Below are 22368 nucleotides of genomic sequence, written 5' to 3' on the forward strand. Positions count from 1 at the left end.
ATCCAGCAATGGCTTTAGATTGGCCCCAGAAAGGAAAACTGTGCATCAGTAGAGATAATACTGTTTATGATAATTACTTTGTAGGTGCAAGTGAATGCCATGACTTATTTAAAATCATGGGAGGATGGGGATTTAAAGGAGAAAATGATCCAGTATTCCCTGGAATATATTACATCTGTGGGAATAGGGCTTCTTAAAGGTTACCGGACTACTGGTATGGCACATGCTACCTAGGCCTGGTCTTCACAAAAATATTTCATGTGGGGAAGGGGAAAGAACGGTTTGCACGAAATAGGTAGACAACTAACACGTAGAAGGAGGGGGAGTTGGTTAGAGATTATAGGGGATATTTTTGGAGCACTGATACCAGCAGTTGGAATATCTCTGAATGCACATAAAATTAGAAAATTGTCCACAGTTGTAGATTGCTTATCAACAAACACAGCTGGAGGGTTCTTAATGGTGAATACCAAAATGGTTGCCATGAGAGCTATGATTATGCAAAATCGACTTGCCCTTGATATTATATTGGCCAAAGAGGGAGGAGTCTACGGAATGCTGAAGGTACAACATTGTTGTACTTACATTCCTGACGAAAGTCAAAATCTAAAGAAATACATTAAGAATATAACTGATTTGCGTGAAGAAATTGTTCCACTGGAGGTTGAAAGTGTTTGGGAGAAAATGGGTAAAGGTTTTTCTACTTTTAAGAATTTATTAACAAAATTAGGTAGTTCTTTTGTGGGTAAAATGCTGATACCTGTGACCTGTGTGATAATATTAGTATTAATATTGAGACTAGGATGTATGTGTGTAAAAAGACGAAAATTACAAAACAAGATAAAAAGAGAAGTTAAGAAAAGAAAACAGAAAGAAATAAGAAAGAGAAATAGAAGATCTAGAACTGGAAGAATTGAAAGAAAACATGTACAAAAAAACGAGAGGAGGAGGAGATGGGAAATACTATGATGTAATCTTACAAATGCAAGGGAAATGAGTACCCATTTCCGTAGAATTTTTTTGATTAGTGGTGATGTTAAAAATCACCAAAGGGGGGATTGATGGAGCAGGTAAAACAACATTTTGTATACCTCCTCTATTTTACATGAAATTAATTACATAATCCTAAGTATTAACTCGTACTAATTAGTTTGCAGTAAGATGACTAACCAACCTTTACACCTTGATAAACAAGAGATGCACGTGGGACTAAAATGCAAACTGCATGGCAAAACAATTAAAATAATTAACTGTGGTACGCAAACTAACTTTAGAACGTGGTGAAATAGAGAATTGCAGGATTCATGTTGCTTTTGTGATGGTTTGTGCTTCTAGTGTTGCAGAATGGTGAGTATTATTGCTTTAAATGTTGCTACAAGCTAGGAAAATACTAATATATATTGGGAATAGCGTGGGATTAAACATTAGAATCTTCATTTTTATATTCTAATTACTGTTATGTCTGTTTTTGCATAAGTTGGCATTCGGGCCTGCTAGGCCGCAGTACTTAAGATGGAGCTCCGGTTATGCCGCCGTCATGTGAGCGCGATGACTACTGCGCAGAATCGGATGGCTCTGGAGATCTCCAAGTGACTCCCAGCTCCTGTAAGCAGCATGTCCCTTGTCAATGATAGGAGCATGGAGGGCTGCCAAGAGATGACCTGTGTGATCAACCAAGGGGACAAAGGCTTGATTTTCCTTCGGAACTTTCGCCTGTGAATCTTAGGATACCGGACACATTTACATCTTGCTATGCAAAGAATAATGAAAACCAGTTGTTCATGAAAAATTTTGGAGAACTTACAAATCGAATTGAACCAGCCAATCAGAATAGTTTCTACCCTTAAAATTGTTGCATATTGATCTGAAGTAAGTGGGAAAAGGGTATAAAGACCCCTATCCGTCCAAGGGGGGTGGGTTCATTGAGCTGATCGTCTATGGCGTTGGGTATGTGTTGAACTGATGAGGATTTCCCTGGTTTACCTTGGGTTTCTTTAAAATTCGGGAAAGCTATTCCATCTGATGATTGATTTTTGCTGTGGGTTGGACAGTTTATCCTGGAGATTGTAGCCGTGACTTTGAATATTGCATCCATGAGATCGTCACCAACTTTGAGATCTTGGTAAATATAAATGCCATATGAAATATAAATGCTTATGTCCTAAAGATTTAATGTTTTCCGGAAATAAAACGAACTATGTTATATGCTGTAGCGTCTGAATGCTAATGCAGAGACAATTAACATTAGATAAACAAAATTTGGATTAATAAGAAATGAGTTTATGGTTCTTTTAATTAGGTACTGAAAATTAATCAAATGTTTCCTAGGCTTTAATTGTGTTTTAGCCGGTTCTAAATCACCAACAACCAGTCCAACTAATTGGTCCGTCGACCAAGTGGTGGAGTGCCTTGATGTTAAGGTCAGGATTCTATAGGTGCAAATGTATATAATGTAAATAAATTTACTCCTGACAGGTAATAAGGTACCCCCCCCCCATGTCCAGTGCTTTATCTCCTGTGTACAGATTCGAGTGAGACGAATGTGTGTTGGTGTTATGGGCCCCACCAATGAATGAATGTATGGAGGAGTTCGTGTGATGATGAGTCTGTGACATAGGGAGAAAATGTAAATTTGCCCTTTTCCGCTGGAGTACTGGCAACCTTGCAACCTGACCATGGAACTCTGTCATGTCATCTGGAGTGGAGTGCTCAGGGGACAGAATATGAGTTTGTTTAAAAGATACAGTTGCCAGTGGAAGCTGCTTACTGCAGGTTGGATGGGATCAGCTCTCCTGAATAAAGTAACCTGGATTGGCAATCTACCTGTGTCTTGATTCATCTTTATGCATTCAGTAGGTGGAGAAGAAGATCTAAACACAAGCGTTGGACTTGACACAGCGTCTGCGCTGCTATGGAATTTAGACGAAGGAAATGTGGGTGAGATCTACTTCTGTTGGAAGCTGTTGCTGTTATGGAACAATGAGATCTGTAATTCACTCATTACTCATAACTGTGCTTTACTGTGTTTGAGCTGAGCGAGAGCCTTGCAGCTCACTAAGGTTCTCTTGAGCCGTCTTTATTGAGCTTTGTTGTTTCCACGTGGTCTCTCACAATAGTGGGACTTGTGACAATTTTTGAGCCTAACAGCATACTGTTCATTAAAATATCGCTGTCTTGAACATAATGTTTCTGTGCTCTAGGTTCAATGCATAATGTGCTCCCATGCGCTGGCTGTTCCGCCTCGTGTGCGTTCGCTCTTGAGTTGCCCGCAAGGTTAAAGACACAGAGCACCGAGTCGGGTGTTCGCTGTGCCATATTTTTCCTTGTTTCGTTCCAATGTTTGGGTAGTCACCTCACGCTCTTCTTTTGACCGTGTGGTCTGAGGGCTGTGTTCTCCCGAGGGCACTGGCTGTCGGCAACACAGCTGTGAGCTGGAGTAATTTGATGTCAGGGTACCATTTCAGTGGTACGTACACGGGTGCGCTGACCTTGTTTACTGCACTGGTTGTCTGTCTAAGGTCAGCGTAATATTTCAGTGGTACACACACTGGTGTGCTGACCTTGATCCTGCTTTGACTGTATGCGTGCCGTTTCAGTGGCAAGCACACTGGTGCTCTGTGCTGCAATTAGTGATATTTGGAATTGTGATGATTGTGGTTTGGTGACTCTTTCTGCTCAGCGCCAACATTATCATTACTCTTTTCTACATTCAGCTGGCGTGCTCTCAGTGGTACGCACACTAGTACTTTGTGTTCTTCTTCTTGCTTAATTCAATTTAAATCTATTTTGCTCTTGGTTGGCACGCTGTTTCAGTGGCACGCACACTAGTGAGCCAAGTTTCATTCTGTTGGAATCTATGAGTGGTATTGTTTCTGCAGAAACTCTTATATTGCTTCACATATGTATGATTTTGACGGTTTTAGTGCTCATCTTAGTCTTTATAATACTGACCTTGCAGCAATTTCTATACTGCCTTCACAGAGAACACCTAACAAGTGCTTACCCTTTTGTCTTTATTCTCCTTGCTGTACTGTCCTCACATTTCCCCATTTTACAATGCTAAACATCACTCCTCCGCCATTCTTTCTAGCAACCCCAACATTACCATTTTGCCAGGAGATTTCACAACAGCAGGGAGTCAGTTGAAGATTATGGTACAGAATTGTGCAGGCTTGCTTCTACGTCCAAATTTGGCAACTTTACTGATGAACGAGTTAGAGATCAATTTATGATAGGGTGCGGAATGGAAAAGGTAAGGGAGGATCTTTGGCTGAAGGACAAACCTACTCAGAAGTCCTCGCTGTTGCAAAATGTGTGGAGCACTCCATGGAGTGGATTGAGGTCATCAAAAAGGAAAAAGAAAGAGATCAAGGAGTTAATGCCATTAGAGAAATTGTAAAACAACTGGCACTCAAACCAAAAGGGAGTGGCGACAAAAACAGGACTGCATCTGTGTGAAAATGTTACCTCTATGATGGAACTGGGCATCCTGCTAATGACAAAAAATGTCCTGCACTTAAAGTTCTTTGTCCTAAATGCAATAAGAGAAGTCATTTAACTCCTGTTTACAAAACGAAGCCTAAACCGAAGGTTAAAGAAATGTGTGTTGACAGTGATCTTGATGATGAAGATACTAATTGTGTGTGGGCAGATAGTTCTTCAGGTTGGTGCTGATGGCAAGGTAAAGCACAGTCCTGTTGATACCAGTTCTGTGGAAGGGGAGTCAGCTGATGTACTCCTTGACTCGGTGCGAAATTTTAAATTGTCTCAAATGAGTTTTTACTAAACAAGCTAGATCACACAGTCAGGTTATCCAAGCCTAACATCAAACCGTGTGCATATGGGGGTGAGCCCATAAAGTTGTGTGGGTATTTTACAGGTGTGATTGTATAAAAGCAACGTCTTTCAGATGGTAAAATCTATGTCGCTCAAAAATGGGGACAGCATAATTAGTTGGTCTCACCAAGGGGACTTTGGGGTGATACTTGATCCTAGCAGTTCAACTCTCATTATGCTCAAGGATGTTTCTTCCTCCAAAGTTAGTGCCGTCACGGAGGTAAACTTGCTGGGTCAGCTCAGACAGGAATTCCCTGCTGTGTTCAGGGAAGGTTTGGGGTGTTTGAAATCTTACAAGCATGAGATTCGTCTTGTGGAGCAAGCAAGCCCAGTGTGCTATAAGTTCAGGAACGTTCCTATTAGTATTCGTGAGGAGTTCAGATATGAAATAATGAAACTGAAAACTGAGGTTATGATAGAGGAGTAGAAGGCACTGAATGCTTGCTCCGATTGCTATTGTAAGGGACTCCAATGGTAGTATGCATCTGTGTGTGGACCTGAGGCATCTCAACAAATGTTTGGTAGTGGACAGGTACCCACTTCCGAATATTCCGAAGTTGGTATTGTTGTAGGGGGGATGCCACTGTTTTCAATACTATTGATTTAATCAGAGCTGAAGGAGTCCTCAAGAGACCTTACAGCATTTGTGACTCCTTATGGGACTTTTAGATTTGTTAGATTGCAGTTTGGACTGGTTTCTGCAGCCTCTGTTTTTCAGCGGGCAATGCAAAATGTTCTACAAAGAATCACTGGAGTCTGTGTCTTTCAGGATGACGTCTTGATCTCTGGAAAGGATGCTGAGAAACATAATGCCAGAGTGAGAGCGGGTTTGGGGGGACCTTCTGACTGGAATCTCACTGTAAAGCCAGAATAAATGCAGGTTTGGGACTTGGTCTATCAGTTATTTGGGCCACACTGCCTCAGGCGAGGGGGTGTTTCCCAAAGATGAATTGGTTAACCCTATTAGGCGCATGAGTTACTCAACATCACAAGAGGAGTTAATGACGTTTTTAGGGATGATTGAATTGTATGCAAAGTTCATTAAGGGCTTTGCCAAACTCAGTGCCAACATGAGGAGTCGCTTGAGGAAAGGTGTTATATTTTCCTGGGACTCTCTTTGTGTGTGAGGAGGAATTTAGGTTGCTCAAAGTGCATGTCAGTACGGCCCCAAAGTAGAAAAATGTTGAACCCAAATCAAGGTCTGTAGTCCCCACTGACAGCAGTCTGAAACGTTTAGGTGCTGTGCTTCAACAAGAATGGGAGTGTGGCACCAATACAATAATTTTTCTTTCACGAGGTTTAAAAGACACGGTATTGAGGTATTCCATTATTGAAAGGGAAGCACTTGCTGTCTTCTTGGCGGTGAAGTGGCTAAAGAAAAGTCTTGTAAGGGGTCATCATTTACAGCGAGGTCTGATCACAAGCTTCTTGTAGAGGTATTGAAAAAACATGGGGTAGATCTAGTTTCTAGTTGCATTATCAAGTGGGGTATAGCATTTCAGGAATACGACTTTGTCATTGAATATTTGCCTGGAGTTTGCAACACTGTGGCCGATACTCTTTCCAGATTGGTTCCCGTTGAGGGGCATGATATTGATTCTGAAAGGGTGATGGAGGACGAGCTGAATGTGTATGTGCAGTCAATGTTATTTCTGAAGAGAGATGGCATGAGGAATTGACCAAGGATGAGGTGTTGGTAGATGTGATAAAGGCAGGGATGGAAGTTCAGAAATCAAGGATCGGAAGGATGTCGCAACTAATGGCCTGTGGGAGATGAATTATCCACCAGCGGGGACTTGCTGTTCAGGAGAACTAGACTTATTGTTCCTCTCCGTCTTAGGAAGGAACTGACGGATCTCACTCAAGAAGCACACAATGCATGACAAAGAGTAAGGAGAGAATGCGTGGTTGCCTGGCATGGACAGGCAGGTGGAAAGGCTTGTGAGCGATTGTCCTAAGTGTGCATTAAGTGACAAGTCCAAGCAACCAAGAGTTCAACCTATGGTATCCAGAAGACTGTCTTCCAGGCCATGGGAGGAGTTTGCATTGGACATTGTAGGTCTGATCCATGGACAGGGGAAGAACATTCTTCTCACTGTAGTGCATGACATGTTTTCAAGGTGGCCTGAAATTTATTTCACAAACTCCACAAAGAGCATTGATGTAATTAAAGTCCTTAAGGACCTGATAGCTAGGGAAGGCTTTCCTCATTCCATTCTCACGGACAACGGTGCACAGCTCACGTCCAAAGAGATGGCAGAATTTTGGAGTGATAGAGGCATACATCAGAAAAAATATGCCTTGTATCATCCTGAGACCAACTGAATGGTTGACAGGCTAAACAGGGTTATAAAGGTAACCATTTCATCAGCCAAGTCCAATGCCCTTGATTGGAAAACAAGGTGTGCAGGATGATTTAAATGTATAGAGTAACTCCTCATTCCTCTACTTGGAAGACCCCCTTTGAGCTGTATCGGGGCAGACTTACTAATACTTTTGTCAAGCCTTCCTGGGTAGATGCTTATGCATTGGAGTTTGGAAAGAGTGTGGGGGGCACTGAATGGCATCGACATGAGGAAGATGAAGCAAGATTGAGGAAGTCAGAGTTTGATGCCAGAAAAGCAGTGAAGAAAACAGAGGTGTTTGTGGGAGACTTAATCGTGATCAGAAGTCCAAGGAAGGGTGATTCCACATCTAAGTTCTCCAAGCCCATACGTGTCATCAAAACGTTAACCAGTGCTGTCAAGACACAGGACCATCGAATATGGAATCTGAATCATGTGGTCCTCCACAAAAAGAATGGTGGTAGTGGTGTAAATGAGGAGCATGTGCGACGTTCTGATGCAAATGTGAGAAGAGAGTTGTATGGTGAGACGACTCGGACCTATGACCGGGTTTTCAAGAGGCCAATGTATTTGAAGGATTATGTTTAATCTGTTCTTGTGTTGTCCTAATCTCTAGGCTAATTTTATTGACTGTATGGTAGGAGTATGTTTTTCTGTTTTTGTGGGGGTTTTCATATCCCTATCTTTGCATTCATGTCTTTATTGTGCTAATTCTGTTCTTAAATTGAACATGGGAAGGAAGTGGGTGGTTACTAAGCAGGTTGCCTAGTTATACTGGTCAACCAGAGCATGGAACTCTGCCATGTCATTTGTAGTAGAGTGCTCATGGCACAGAATGTGTGGTTGTTTAAAAGTTACAGAAGTTGCCAGTGGAAACGGCTTACTGCAGGTTGGATGGGATCTCTCCTGAATAAAGTAACCTGGATTGGCAATCTACCTGTGTCCTGATTTATTTTTATGCGTTGAAATTCGATTGCCACGTGTTTTTTTTGTTAAACTGTGCTGATCTTACATAAGTTTTAATTATTTTAAAATAAATGAACCAACAGACTATAACCTAAAAACATTTCCTGGGCCAAAAGATACACGTGATTTGTGTGATTGTTTATTGCATTGTCCGTCCACACAGTGGCAAACAGATAGGTAATTTCCAGTGCTATTCGGGGTAACTTTACAGGAGATGACACGCTCTGGTGAATGAAGCATAAACCTGTGCAACTCGTGATTGGCAATGTTATAGTCACTGTCCAGCTCCCTGCTCATAAGGCATTTCACACTCTGGTGGGTGCACAATGGAACTACAGCAGAGGACTGCATGCAAAAGGACTCCTATCAAACAAACTGTATTTTATTTAAGCCCTTAATGCGTTTTACCTCTCCTTTCCCCTCCTGTTATCCCTCTGCTTAATACAGAATACTTTCCAAAGTAACTACTTCAAAGATTATAGTGACTGTGAACACGCACTATGGCCCACCACATAAGTTACCGCAGAATAAGAGTGAGCCACCTGGAAGAAGCAGAAAGAAATGGTTTTTTAACTATATGATAGTGATAGATGCCAATAAAATGTCTATTGAATGCCATAAAGGGATTCTTCTTTACTGCTTCTGAACTTTTAGGAATCTTCTGAAGGTTGAGTCACCTGAAGAAGGTGATGATTATGATGAGTATGAGGAGGCATAAATTGGTTTTGAGAGTTACTTTAGGTTAACTATTAGCATTACACCCGAGATACCATCTTTTTTTTTTTACAGAGGCAGAGAGAAGGAGAGTCTTTTGGGGAATATTTGACAGCTTTGAGAGGTCTGTCTGTGACATATGCTTATCGGACAGCCACTAATGGAATGTTACACAAGTCAATCACTCAGCACAGTTTATGAATACCTTTTATGTGTTTATGTTATCAGGTTGCATTATATGTATTACCCTGGATATTTATCCCTATACAATGTTAATGTGCAATTGTATTTTGAATTGTTTGTTTGAATGCTCTTTTTCATAATTATGAATCAATCCAAGATATTTACTGAAATTAAATGAACTGAAAATAAATATATTATTTACATTTTTCTGAAGATACACCAATGCAAAAGGTTAAAACTGAAATACAGTCTTACCCAAAGACAGTTGGAAAGTGGTCCATACCAATGTGCTGTACAAACATAATATATGCCAGACAAGCCAGTGACTCCGCAGCATACTTTGCATCTTCTTTAGAAATGTCCTCATCATCTGTCATGTGATTTATTCTTGCACGTTGAAGGAACATCTTGGATAGTGGTTCTCCTACAGATAGTAAAATACCCTAAAAAGGAAGTTTTACGTAATATACTTTTAGTGATTTCAATACATTTGTGAAAATGTGTTTTTACTAAGAAATATTGTAAAAAATTAAAGCAAATTATAGGTAACCGAGTTCCACCTTATGCTAGCCTTACACAACCTATCACATTTCAAATAATGCCACAGAATGCAGGACAGTAACAAACACAGGTTTATATATTCAAAAAATGCATCAAAGTATTTTTAAAATTGTCAATAAAACACTTCACGTGTTTTAACAAATGTATGAAACTGTCAATACTGAATGTAGCTCTCCACATCTCTTGCTGCAACAAACAAACAGACGCAACATAAAATATATGACTTTCATTTAATATTAGACAATATTCCTACAAATAATGAGATAGGATTGTCAGGGTTTTGCCTAATAGGGGTCTAATTCAAACAGCTTTATCCAGAACAGTCATTATTAAACATTAAAAAAACATTATGGGGAGTGCATGGCTGACGGCCAAGGATGACAGACGCTTAGTTTAGTTTAGTTTTATCCATTTATAGAGCGCATGGTTACACCGAGCCGGTGTGTCCCCGCGCTAAGACATCTGAGAGTGAGTTGTTCTAAGGGCGAGAGCTAAGGTCATAAGACTAAGGGACTTCTGACTTTCTATAAAGCCAGGTTTTCAGGTGTTTGCAGAAAACTGTCTCAGATGTCTCTGCTCTTAAGTGTATCGGCAGAGTGTTCCAAGTTTTAGCCGCCCTATATCTGAAAGAGCGAGCTCCTAGTCTGGCCTTGAATATCCTAGGAACTGTAACCAAGGCCTTGCCTAAAGACTGCAGGTTCCGGTCCGGAGTGTATTCTGTTAGTAGAGATTGAAGGTATTTTGGGCTGGTCTTCCTAAGGATACGGTGGCCGTAACATAAAGTCTTAAAAATGATCCTCTCCTCCACTGGCAACCAATGAAGTTTTTTTAGGGCATTCCTTGAATTCGCTCTTCTAGGTAAACCAAGTACAAGTCGAGCAGCAGCATTCTGTATCCGCTGTAGCTTGACTAGTCCCTCTTTGGTGGTACCTAGGTAGAGGATATTGCCATAGTCTATTTGAGAGGTTATAGTAGCGTGGACAATAGTCTTTCTGGCATCAGAAGGTAAAAGGTCTAGGATCTTGCGTAGGATTTTAATTGTTCCATAGCATTTACCAGCTACCCTGTAGATCTGGTTAGTAAAGTTTAGTTCGGAGTCAAAATAGATTCCTAAGTTCTTAACTTCTGTTTTTGGGTTAGGCAATTGTCCTAAGGAATCTGGCCACCAGGCAGAGGACCAGATGGTAGGTGACCTGCCCACAATCATGACCTCAGTTTTATTACCATTTAACTTGAGGCAGTGGTTGGACATCCAGGTCGCTACTTCTGATAGGCAATTAGACAAGCATTTACAATGCAATGGTCTCGGCATTGGTAAAGTTAGAGCTATTGGCATTGCTCATGACATTATTTTTGTTAATGTTTTTGTTTTTAAAACATTTAAAGAAACGGCATTGTCATGAGCAATGGCAATGGCTCTAACTTTAACAATGCCGAGAGCGTTGCATTGTAAATGCTTGTTATAATACTAAAAACATTGAAGCAGTGTTTGTGAAAAGGAGCAATCCGCAAATGTGGGCCACTTTTTGTTAGGGTGCCCTGTCCTAAACTACAAAAACTCCTACACAGGCCCATATGTAGGACTGGGGACGTGTTTCACTTGAGTATCTAGAAATAGAACGTTTTCGCTTAAAAATGCCTGGAAGTAATTTTAGCCATTTAATCATATAAACTATAAAACTCTAGTAGGTAGGAAACTATAAGTCCTGGCATTCACTGCCAGGCAGTTGGAATGTTTTCATGGTTTTGTGTGTAAAAGCCATGCTGGCCGCAACTGTGTAATAATAAAATAGACGCTTGCTCCTAAATGTCAGGGTATAAGTGACCGAGCGCCTCGGTGAGAGCTGGGTGGTTGTCTCCCTGGCAGTGGCGTTGCTGTCCTTTGTGTGGGGGAATGCTTTGCCATGCAGTTCAACGAGAAGCTTTTACAGCCCGACATGAAAGGGCACCGACGTGACAACGAACAAAAGCCTCCACCCCCTCCTGCTTGCTGGGGGCAGGCCGAGCAAAGCAAACTTCACACAAAGCTGCTGCAGCTGAAGTGAGTCACAGAGACGCGAGGCAAATGCAGAGTAAAACAGTCTCAGGTTTTTGCCACTCATCCATTGACAATACAACTGATTTCCTGTAAAGGGTGATTCACACGAGGGACAGATGCGCGTGAGTCCCAGCGTTTAATCACAAGTAACAATGTTCAAAGCACTGTAGGAGGGAGAAGCTCAGTCATGCTTGTCTGCAGTAATCTAATCCTTAAAATTCTGTCAAGGAGGACAGAATGTACTCCGATTTTACTGTTGATCACTAACCACCTGGGACTCATGTTTCGCTTTTCCTGAGCTAAATCTTCGGATGACAATTTGGCTGTATGCAGCGTTTTAAAATGTAGTATCAAAATAAAGGGTGTGTTGAAGGCCAAGATCATGAGAAAGGGAGACCTAGGAGATTTCAGTCCACTATTCACCTGAACGAACAAGTTGGATGCCACATCAACTCCTTTGAGACAAGGAAGGACGTAAACGTATGGTTCGAAGCAAGCTTTTTTATCAGCCTCCAAATCTTAATCGTAATTAAAACACCGATTTCTACATCATGCTACTACGAAGAATCCTACTACTTCTCCATGTGTCACACCTGATTGAACTGACCTGGGTTTTGGGGGGGCTATTGAGCATACACTACAATAATATTAGAAAGCGATCACAAAGCTTCAACGGTCAGACTCTGCTTTAAGCAGGGGAAATCGGATCATGGGTTTCCGGCCTTCAGAGAACTCCAGTGAGTCTCAGTAGCGGAAAGAACGCACTTCAAGCTAATTTGCACAGAGCCCCAGGTCTCCAAATACTTACAGACCCGTTTCCTGTAGTATATTGTTAATCACTAGCACGTCAACTAGTCTGTATGCTCAACTACGGAATGCATTATGTGCCCAGATTTCATGAGCCTACTCAATGCTAACTTTTTTTTATAACGGCCTACTCAACGTTTCCCATGCACACTCCACAAAGCTTCTGGGAGCTAATTACCCTCTCCACGGGGCTCCAAAAAGACCAAACAAACACGTGTATCTGTGAACCAAGTACCTGCAGATGGAGAAGCCAAAAAAATAGACACTGTACGTCTCAACTGAGGAAAGAGACAAGGCGACCTAATACCTTCCTGACTCCCCTTAACAATACTACCAAGTAGCTACTGTCGCAAGATGGGTATGAAGACGAAAACAATAATAAAGTCGGCGGGAGCATAGGTAAAGAACAAATATGTTAGAGAACACGTCGGGTGAAAACAGCGATAAATAAAGGAAGGCATGGCATACATTTTCAGAGACGTGGAACGTAAGGAGTCCGATTGGTGTTGAAAGGTGCACAGAAGGCATACGGACTTGGTCATAACCTTGCTACTAAGGAACACTGACTGCGCCCTGCCACCTGGATGATTGTAGGAGGACCACGTCACTGTACACGAGAAAAGCACTCACCTTACTTAAGCTTCCCTTCCCACAATTAATTACGCACACTGGGGACTGCTTCTGTTTTCTAGACACGAGGTCCGCCTCTCACTGATTACAGTACGTGTGGAAACGTAAACCGCCTGCGACCGGAAAGTAGACGCACGTCAGAGTATCAGTCTAGGGAAACAAGTCGGACATGTTGAAAGGGTAAAGGTCCTATTAACCCAGTGCACCAAGCCCAAATGAGAATGCTAGTCAGTCTTTTATGGTTCATTTATAACATAAGAGTGTGAATGACACTGCGTCTTTGTTTTATATACACTTAACTCCCTTTGGGGTATGAATCTAATGTAAGCAAGTACCTTAATCTCGGGAAGTGATAAAATGGTGTCGTTTTTCCAAAAGGATTACTTTGGTTGAAAAGGCAACATAATAGGGTTGCTGTCCAAAACTGAGTGTGGCGGCTAGCTTTCAGAATGCATCCATATGCCCTAACAGAAGACACACTAGCTTTCAGAATAAAATAGGAACGTTCAGAGATGACTGGGCGTGTATACACGCACACCTCCACTTTCCAAATACCCCACTGAGGAGCAATGCAGGCATGCCATTTTTCCAGGTTTAAAAAGGAGAAGCTTTAATACTTCGAAGAAAGTACGCAAATCCTTTCTCTTGGGACAGAGACGTTCCTTGTATGCTCTGTAGACCGTACACCCCTACTTCGGATTCACCAATCTGCCAATACCTCAGCACGCACAGAGCTCACGCACGTCCGCTGGAGGTTTTTTCGTGTCACGACTGAGACAGAGCATGGCTCTGTGGTTAAGAATGGTACAGTATGTGCACCCACCTTGCCGAGCATGACAACCGCAGGGCACAAGTCCTAAACAAGGAGATCAGGTGAGGGAGCAACGCCGGGACACCACCGCCTTTCTCCGAGGCACAGCAGAAAATGCCTCGGAGAAACGCCACGTCCTTTTCGGATTTGGGGGCGTGTTTTGCTGTTGTCTCCTCCCTGAGACTTCTCGCAAAAAACACGCCCCCCGATCCGAAAAGGACGGGGCTTCAACGGAGTGACTGGACCTCTTCTCCAGTGGCTGGCCAGCATTTAAGAGGCCAGCCAATGGAGAACAGGAGAGAAGAGGGGCGGTTGCAAGCCCCTCTTCTCAAAGTCACTCAAACTCATTAAATCTCGGAGCGAGACTGCGCAAGCGCAGCCTTTCGCAGCCGAGACCTAAAAAACGGGAAGATGCGGAGTTATCCTTTTGTGACAGTAGGACAATTAGTTGTGTATCATCCGCGTATGATACAATAGATACATTATGTTTTTCTACAAGTATTGCCAATGGACTTACGTATAGGTTAAAAAGGGTAGGGCTCAATATAGAGCCTTGCGGAACTCCCTGGGTGAGGGGCATGCTTTTGGATAGATAGGGTGTTTGAGCCACTCTGAAACTGCGTCCCGAAAGAAAGGAGACCATCCATTTCAAGGCTTCATTCCTCACTCCACAAGATTGTAACCTATGTAGGAGCAACTGATGCGATACAGTGTCAAAAGCCGCACTGAGGTCAAGGAGAATTAGTGCGGTCGTATTGCCCTCATCGGCATGTTTCCTTAGAGCTTCAGTGGTGTACAGTAGTGCTGATTCGGTAGAGTGGGCACTTCTGAAACCAGACTGTGAGGAATGTAGTAAGTCATGTTTATTTATGTGATCGGTTAGTTGTCTGTTCACTATTTTCTCTGCTATCTTAGCTACAAAAGGTAGTAGCGAGATTGGGCGAAGGTTTTCTAGAACTATACTTTTAATCTGAGTATTCTTTTTCAAAGGTTTAACGATAGCCTGTTTCCATTTTTCAGGGACTATGCCTTCCTTGAAAGAGCGGGAGATGATATCCAGGACGTGCGGCATAATGGGAATTGCTCCTTCCATAATTATATCTGGTCTTGCGCTGTCTGCAGGAGAACCAGATTTAATTCCTTTGGCTATATCCATGAGTAGCTCTAGGTTATTAGTGGTAAATGAGTCAAGTGTCCCTTCTATGTGGGGAGTATTTATAGAGTTACTATAGTTAGTGCCTAGTCTGGCTTCTATCGGGAATGATTCGTAAATGTTCTTTACTTTAGTGGCAAAGAACTCAGCTATCGTGTCACAGCTTTCCCTGGAGGAAGGTTGTTCATTAGTCTCTTTATGTGATTTGAGTGACTTTAGTATAGTGAATAATTCTTTGGGGGCATTTCTAGCTTTTTCGATTCTTTCGGTGTAGAAAGTGCCTCTGACTTTTTTAATTAGTGAGTGATATTGTCTAAGTTCATGTTTATACTCTTCTCTAGTATAGTTGCAATATTCCTTCCTCCATTTTCGTTCCAACTTTTTACATGTTTTTTTGGCCTTCGCTAATTCACTGTTGAACCAAGGTGCGGTAGCACTTTGCCTTTTAGGGAACCTCGTACTCCAAGGTGCTATCTCATTCAGGGTTTCAGTGATCCATAGATCCAGTTGGTCATTGGCACGGTTAATGTCATTGTCCAATCTTGGTTCACTATTCATTAGTGCTTGCGAAAAGGATGTGGAGTTGAATTTGTTCCAGTTCCTAGTAGTGGTCGCTTTCCTAGGTTGTTTACACAACTTTGTGTTAGAAGGTATTGAGAAAGGGATTAAGTAGTGATCAGACCAGGGGATAGGGCATGGTATGTCCACAGTTAATTCTTCAAAATTAGAGAAAATTGGATCCAGTATATGGTCCTTCGTGTGTTTGAGTGGTTACCCTTTGCTCCAAGTTTAGGGTCCGCAACTCATGATATAGAGTGTTTACTTGGTGGTTCTGCATTTTATCACAGTGAATATTCAGGTCACCAAGCAGTATAAATTTATTATGTCTGAGGGCTAGTTCTACTATTTTATCCTCCAGACATGTTATAAATTTATTAGCTGGGCCAGGTGGTCTATAAATCAGAGCCCCCACCGATATTGTGCCTTTTATCGTGGAGAGAGTAAATGAGAAGGCTTCACAGTTCTCTATGTCAATACGATTGACCTCACAGTTCATATTAGCCTTGTAGATTATGGCGATGCCTCCTCCAACTCGGTCAATACGATCCTGCCTCACTATCTTATAGTCATCGGTGATGGAATCTAGGACATCAGGGGTGGAGCTCTCGTTTAACCATGTTTCTGTCAAGAAGAGAGCATCTAAAGATCTCTCTATTAGCAGTTCCCTGATTTCATATCTATGTTTGGCTAGTGATCTGCAATTGAGCAGCGCCATGTGCAGATTAGATTCTGTGGTGTGTTGAGTATCAGGCCTAAGGTTAGTTAGACAGTGCAAGCACTTTAGTGTTTTACTATCCACACTAAGCCTATGTTTGCATGCCACAAGCGATGGTTTAGACAATGCTAATAGTTCCAATCTTGTATATGTTATCCTGTTCCTCGGTAGTCCAGGCTCGGGATCAGGGGTTCTGGCCCTTTGGCCCGGTCTGGCGCGGACGGGCGCAGACGGGCTTGCCTTTGGCGCGCCTTCGGCGCGCCGCCGGCGCGCCCGCTGCGCGGTCGCCTAATCATCTGTTATAAGTAGAGGAGTTGATTGTCAAACTCCTCCCCTTCCTCCCTCCCGGAAATGCGTCAGTCTGCTCGGCCACGCCCTCCACGCAATCGGCACAAGCCGTGATGGACCGGGGCGGGCGGAGCAGCTGCGCGGCGCGAGTAGCGTGGGAGAGGTGAGATGGCACAGATATTAGCGGTAAGAGCCGTGGATTTACTATTTACATTAAGAGTGCTAACCTGCAACAGCTAGTTATCCGCCCTCCCAACAAACAGTAAAACACAATAAAACGGCACAGGTGGCAAAAGTTAAAACGTTAGAGTTAAAACGTTAAAAGGTACCTCTGTTACATATAAGTGCTGACTCTAGAAAACGAGTGTCTCTGCCCTTATAGCAATAGCGTAACAGTGGTGCACAGGTTAAAAGAATTAAAAGCGCTAGCACACACTCTCTCTCAGCGTGTCAGTGCGCGGTCGCCTAATCATCTGTTCTAAGTAGAGGAGTTGATTGTCAAACTCCTCCCCTTCCTCCCTCCCGGAAATGCGTCAGTCTGCTCGGCCACGCCCTCCACGCAATCGGCACTGAAACCTGCACCCAGAACTGTGCCATTCATCTAAATCCAACATAACATTGCGGCCGGGGAAATACCTAGAGGAGATGATCAGCCAGTCCCTCCTGAACACGGCACCCGGATTGCAGTGATCGGGAAGGTGTGCCATATCACAGCGAAGTGTGCCCAGCCTGTCTGACCAGTGAAGGGTCCTGGTGACACTGCTGCAACCAGCGGCCCGCAAAATAGAGCGGAAGAAGGCATGAAATTGGCTGTGCTGTAAGGCCCAGGTCTTACTGCTCTGCCCCTTGTGAGTGTGTGGCTAAGGGACCAAAACAAAATGGGAGGATGGCGTGGACTTCCCCAGGGTCATAATATAGAAGGAGCGTTCATTTGAGCTGCAGGGCTGCCCAAGGTGACCCCCATCTGAGAGACTACCTTTGGCCTCTGGCCACACTTTGCGGGTGCTGCCTCCTGGGAGGGGTTCCGGTGGATGAGAAACACTGCATGGCCACTATGGGGCTCCTTGACCCGTGATTGACCTGGTGGTGTGGACTAAATCCAGGAACACCTGTACCCCAGCGAGGTGGAGGGGGGAGTCCCACTGTGGCTGGTGGCTTGGGGGAGGCTGGCGGCTTGGGCGCCCACCTCACCGGTTGCTGTGTCATGCTTTTGAAGAGGTCACCCTGTAATTTTCACATTGCACAAGGAGCCAAGTAATTGTGCAAGCTGAAAATGACTCTCACTCAAATGCCCTTTTATTCCTGCACCTCACAAATGGGAGCGTTGAATTGCTGTTGGTGCTGTGTGGGGAGTTTGCTGCGGTGGTGCTTGTGTAGCGCCTGTGCGCAGCGGTCTGACACCGTGGAGGGCTTTTCCATTTTTGCAGAGAGGAGCCCCAGGAGACATCAGGCCTTTTTAACTGGAATGACAACGGATTGCTCACTCTAGGGGGGCCTCACCGATTGCTGCCTGACGTAGCCAGGGTGGGGAGACCTGAGACACCAAGCTGCAGTGCAGAGGCAAGGAGAGACCCTTGAAGGGCCCATTAGCCATGTGCCATACTTCTCTGGCAGCACAGGATCTTCCCCTTTATTTCGCCCCATGCTGCCTCTCATATTGCAGCCACATGCCTGCCTTGCAGCAAACATGGGAAAGGATAAGCCACCCACCCAACCGGTCCAAGGAAAGACAGATATGTTTGCTAAGCCCACTTCCACCTCAGACAAGCAGGAGCACCATGAATGGGGTCACACCAGGGTCCAATGCGCTGCCAGACTTCACGGAGTCCATCCTGTAATGACCTTCATACACTATTGAAATCCTGCAATTACCCAGAACGTAATCTTAATTTACTCTTAAAAAAAAAATAGAAAATGCATTTAATAGGTTTACTAATTTCAAAATTATAAATAGGCTTTCCTGTTTTCAGTTTCTATTTTTGGTAAATTCTGGTGTTTTTTTTTTCAGTGTTTTCAAGTGATTTCAATACCTTAAAAAATAGTGATTATCAGTGGGTACACATTTTTGAACGATTAAACACTACAGAAACAGTGTTTTCAGGTGTTTATGGAAAGTTTTGCTTTTATTATTGCGTGCTTTCTGCGCTGATAGCGCATGTTATATAGACAGTGTACGTATAGTGTATGTGAGGTCCAAATCGATTTTTGCAAATTAAACTTATTGTAGTACACCATACAATACTTCTTCAGTGAGTCCTTGGTCATGTGCGCTCACTCTTTCCTTCCCATGTAAACTTCTGTGAAAATGCCCTCTCAACATTGGCAGTTGAGATGGGCAACGCCAAAACAGCCAGTACACAATTTGTTAACTCTGGCCACTGACATAGCTTTCCATGCCAATACCGTTGCACTTCAAGATTGCGATTCTCAGGGCAGGTTCTGCAACATTTGCGTTGAACTAGTCGCTTATGCCATCAGAATTATTGAAGCGGTCAAAAATGAAGCAGCACTTTTGAAACTACGGAGGAAATTCCTCTTTACGGAAGGGATCTAGAACTTGTACAGAGTACCACAGTGAGGTTTCATTGACTTCAAATGCCATGGTTGGTGAAGGGACATTTCTATGCATCATTGCAAACTATTTCTCATACATTGTAAAATAAAAGTTTCTGAATTTCTCTTCAACATTGCTTTGCTTACCAAGTGGCAAGCACTCTAACATGGAACATGTTGCAGTGCCAGAGTCACTAAAGGTGTTGCGCAGCCTACTCTCAAGGAGATGTTTCACAACTACACCAATTATGCTGAACACTTGCAAAGCAAGGGTGTTTTCAGGCTCTAGTTTTTTTTATTATGTCCACTACAGCAGTTATGTTTTCCTGTAAAAATGTAAGAATGCAGTAGTGTGTTCTTTTTTCACATCACTATCAATATGCAACCAAAGATCCTCACATTTCTTGCCTTTGGCATCATCACTGAGCAAAACTTCTGTAAACGGTTGCCACATGGATAATATAGCATTCATAGCCCCTTGGACTGAGATCCATCAGCTAAGGGACACAGTTGGGATGACTCTTTCTTTGAAGCCACACAAAGCACAAAATGAGAAATATTTGTGTTTTAGTTCCTGCGCATAAAAAAACTGCACCAGAATGGACTTAAAAGTCAATAGCATTTCTCATTAACTCTGAAGATTGTAAAGAAGCTTTCAGCAAAAGATTTAACAAGTGGTAAGGATCCCTTAAAGGGAAGCACTTCAGCTCAGGTATCAATTTTGACAGGTCATCACACAACTTTTTCATATACATAGCTGAATTACTGCAAATACAAATAATATCACTCCAATCTTTATTGAACTTGGAAAGAACCTTTTTTGAAGAGCATTCCAAGTGACACTGCGTTCCATGTTTTTCAAAAGTCTGGTGTCGTGTTTTCACCACTATCCCAGATGCTTGGTGATAGCGCTCATTTCACATATACTTGTCACTATACCTTACATTGAATGTGTAAAGCCTGAGGTGTTGGAAATTCACATACTATCAATACTGACTCACTAGAAACTGGGGGCTGATGTATTAAGTATTTTTACCCATTCTCTGTGGGTAAATGTGATGACACATATTAGGAAAGATTCTTATGAAACTAGCCATTTTACCCATCAGTAAAGAATCAAAGGCAGCCAAAATCTCAAATATGATTTTGATATTTCCTGATTCTCTACAGTTTATAAAATAATTAAACAAGACCTAAAACATGCTTAAACCATGCATCTTTATACCAAAGACCACAAAACTCAAAAAAGCAAAAGGAAGAAGAAACAATATTTTAGTGACATCCCTAAACAACAAAACTCAAGCAGAATGTTAGCCCAGTCTTTCTTACTGCTAGCTTGTATAATGATGTTACATTGTATTGGTCCCTTCAGGAAGAAAGAAAAATGACTCTTTCACTCTCTTTTTCCTTTCTTTGAATGGCATTCAGTTTGTGGTTGTACAGGTGTTTTTTCAGTGTTTAAATGTTTTCACTGGTGAGGGCTATTTCTCTTTCAGTGGGGTTTTATCAGTTATTATAGATTTAAACCTAAAACCGGACAGCCTAATTATAAATACATATTCTGGGACTGTTCAATAATACTGAAGGCCATTCAAGACTTGAGAACTTCCCTTGAGGGCAAGATTGATGAATTGAGCCTGGGCCTTTTTTGCTCCGTCAGGACTTCGGGAACATGGTTGAAAGGGTAATTGAAGCAGTTGTATATCAGAAATAGAGGACTCTATCTGTACATTCCAGACCACTGTCAGCGCTTCAGCACAGATTCAACCATCCGGAAGCTAGAGCTTAGGACACGGAATGCAGATCCAGAATAAACAACATCCATATTATGGGTGTCCTGGAGGTAGAGAGGGGTTCTATCCTACTCACTTAAAGAGTGGCAGAAATCATGGCTCCTGATGGAGGAGTTGTCATCCAGTATCTTTTTGGAGCGGATGCACAGAACATTGGTAGCTCATCCTCCTAATGGGGCCTCCCAAAACCAATATTCAATAGAATCCTAAACTTTGTATACATAGATGTTATCCTACCTACAGTCCACAAACAAGATAAACACCACTGTGGATCAGCCCCTGTCATGCTTTTCCTAGACTATACACTTAAAGTACAAAACTATTGCCGCTCAATTTGGCAGTGAAGGAGAAGTTAAGGGCCATGCAAATAACAATATACGCTATAGTTCCTGGCATGCCTCAAAGTCATCTATAAGGACAAATGCCTATTCTTCGACACACCTGAGAGTGCATGGTCCAGGGTGGAGGAGTGTTCAGACTTCAGCCACAGATGATCTCCCTCTTTAGAGTCCTCGCATACAGAGGAGAGGGTTTACATCCGGAAGCAACTTCCATGAAGTAAACTGGGAAAGAAGAGGAGGCATTGATCAGAGGACGCTATGCCTACCAGCCACAAACATCCATGCCCCTTATTTGCAGTGGACTCTCCTAGGGCCGGGACTGAAGATGCTTGAACAAATAATGTACTGCCAGTCCTCTTTCTCATTGTCACACTCCCGTGCTGTTATGTCTCACAAATCACCAGGCGCTGAGCAGATGTGTGTGCGTAGCCATGCCTATGGTAGGTTGGTTGTGCAACTTACGGCCCGATTCCGATGTCGTTCGGAAGGCCTCCGAATCAGATTTGGCTTTCCCAGATCCGATTCGTAGCCCTTGTTTACGACCGAATGGTACACGGGTCCAAAAGACCAGTATGATGCGGAGATAGCGTACAGGCCGACCAAATAGTTTTCGGGACCTGAACCGGTCCTTGCGACTCATTTGTAGCCGAATCGTGCCACGCTATGGAGCTGTATTCTGACCGAGTGAGTACGATGCACGATTCAGACAGCCGCTTCGCCTCAGTCTCAACGAGGCGAAACGGTTGTCGGAAGCGTACTTCAGAGGGCCGTCACTGGGGTGTGCCCATGGGTCCCCCTGTTCCAGGAATGCACAAGGTGGCGGGCACCATGGGGTGCCCACCACAGGGTATACACTTTTCCCCACCCACCCCTTTTTAGGTCTCGCGCCTAGCACTGCACTGCGCAGCAGTGCTCGCGCAGCGCGAGACATTTAGTAGGTAAAAAACGGGCATTTAGTACTTACCTAGGAATCGCACATGCTCGTGCGATTCCTTGTGTGCTACCCCACTGGCCTTTGCGTGCGTCTTTTTATAAAAGACTGCACGCAATTGGCCAAAAGTGGGCGCATTGCT

At 43.1% G+C, this 22368-nt stretch overlaps 1 protein-coding gene across 1 annotated transcript in view; it reads right to left on the reverse strand.

Moving 5' to 3' along the window:
• Window positions 1–22368, reverse strand: part of GLMN (glomulin, FKBP associated protein) — a 450060-nt gene that overhangs the window by 201109 nt on the left and 226583 nt on the right. Inside the window, exon 9 of the mRNA XM_085602181.1 lies at window positions 9300–9487. Within this exon, the coding sequence (XP_085458307.1) occupies window positions 9300–9487 (188 nt within the window). The remainder of the gene's footprint in view (window positions 1–9299; window positions 9488–22368) is intronic.

Source organism: Triturus cristatus, chromosome 4_2 (assembly GCF_964204655.1).
Source record: "Triturus cristatus chromosome 4_2, aTriCri1.1, whole genome shotgun sequence".
Lineage (NCBI taxonomy): Eukaryota > Metazoa > Chordata > Amphibia > Caudata > Salamandridae > Triturus > Triturus cristatus.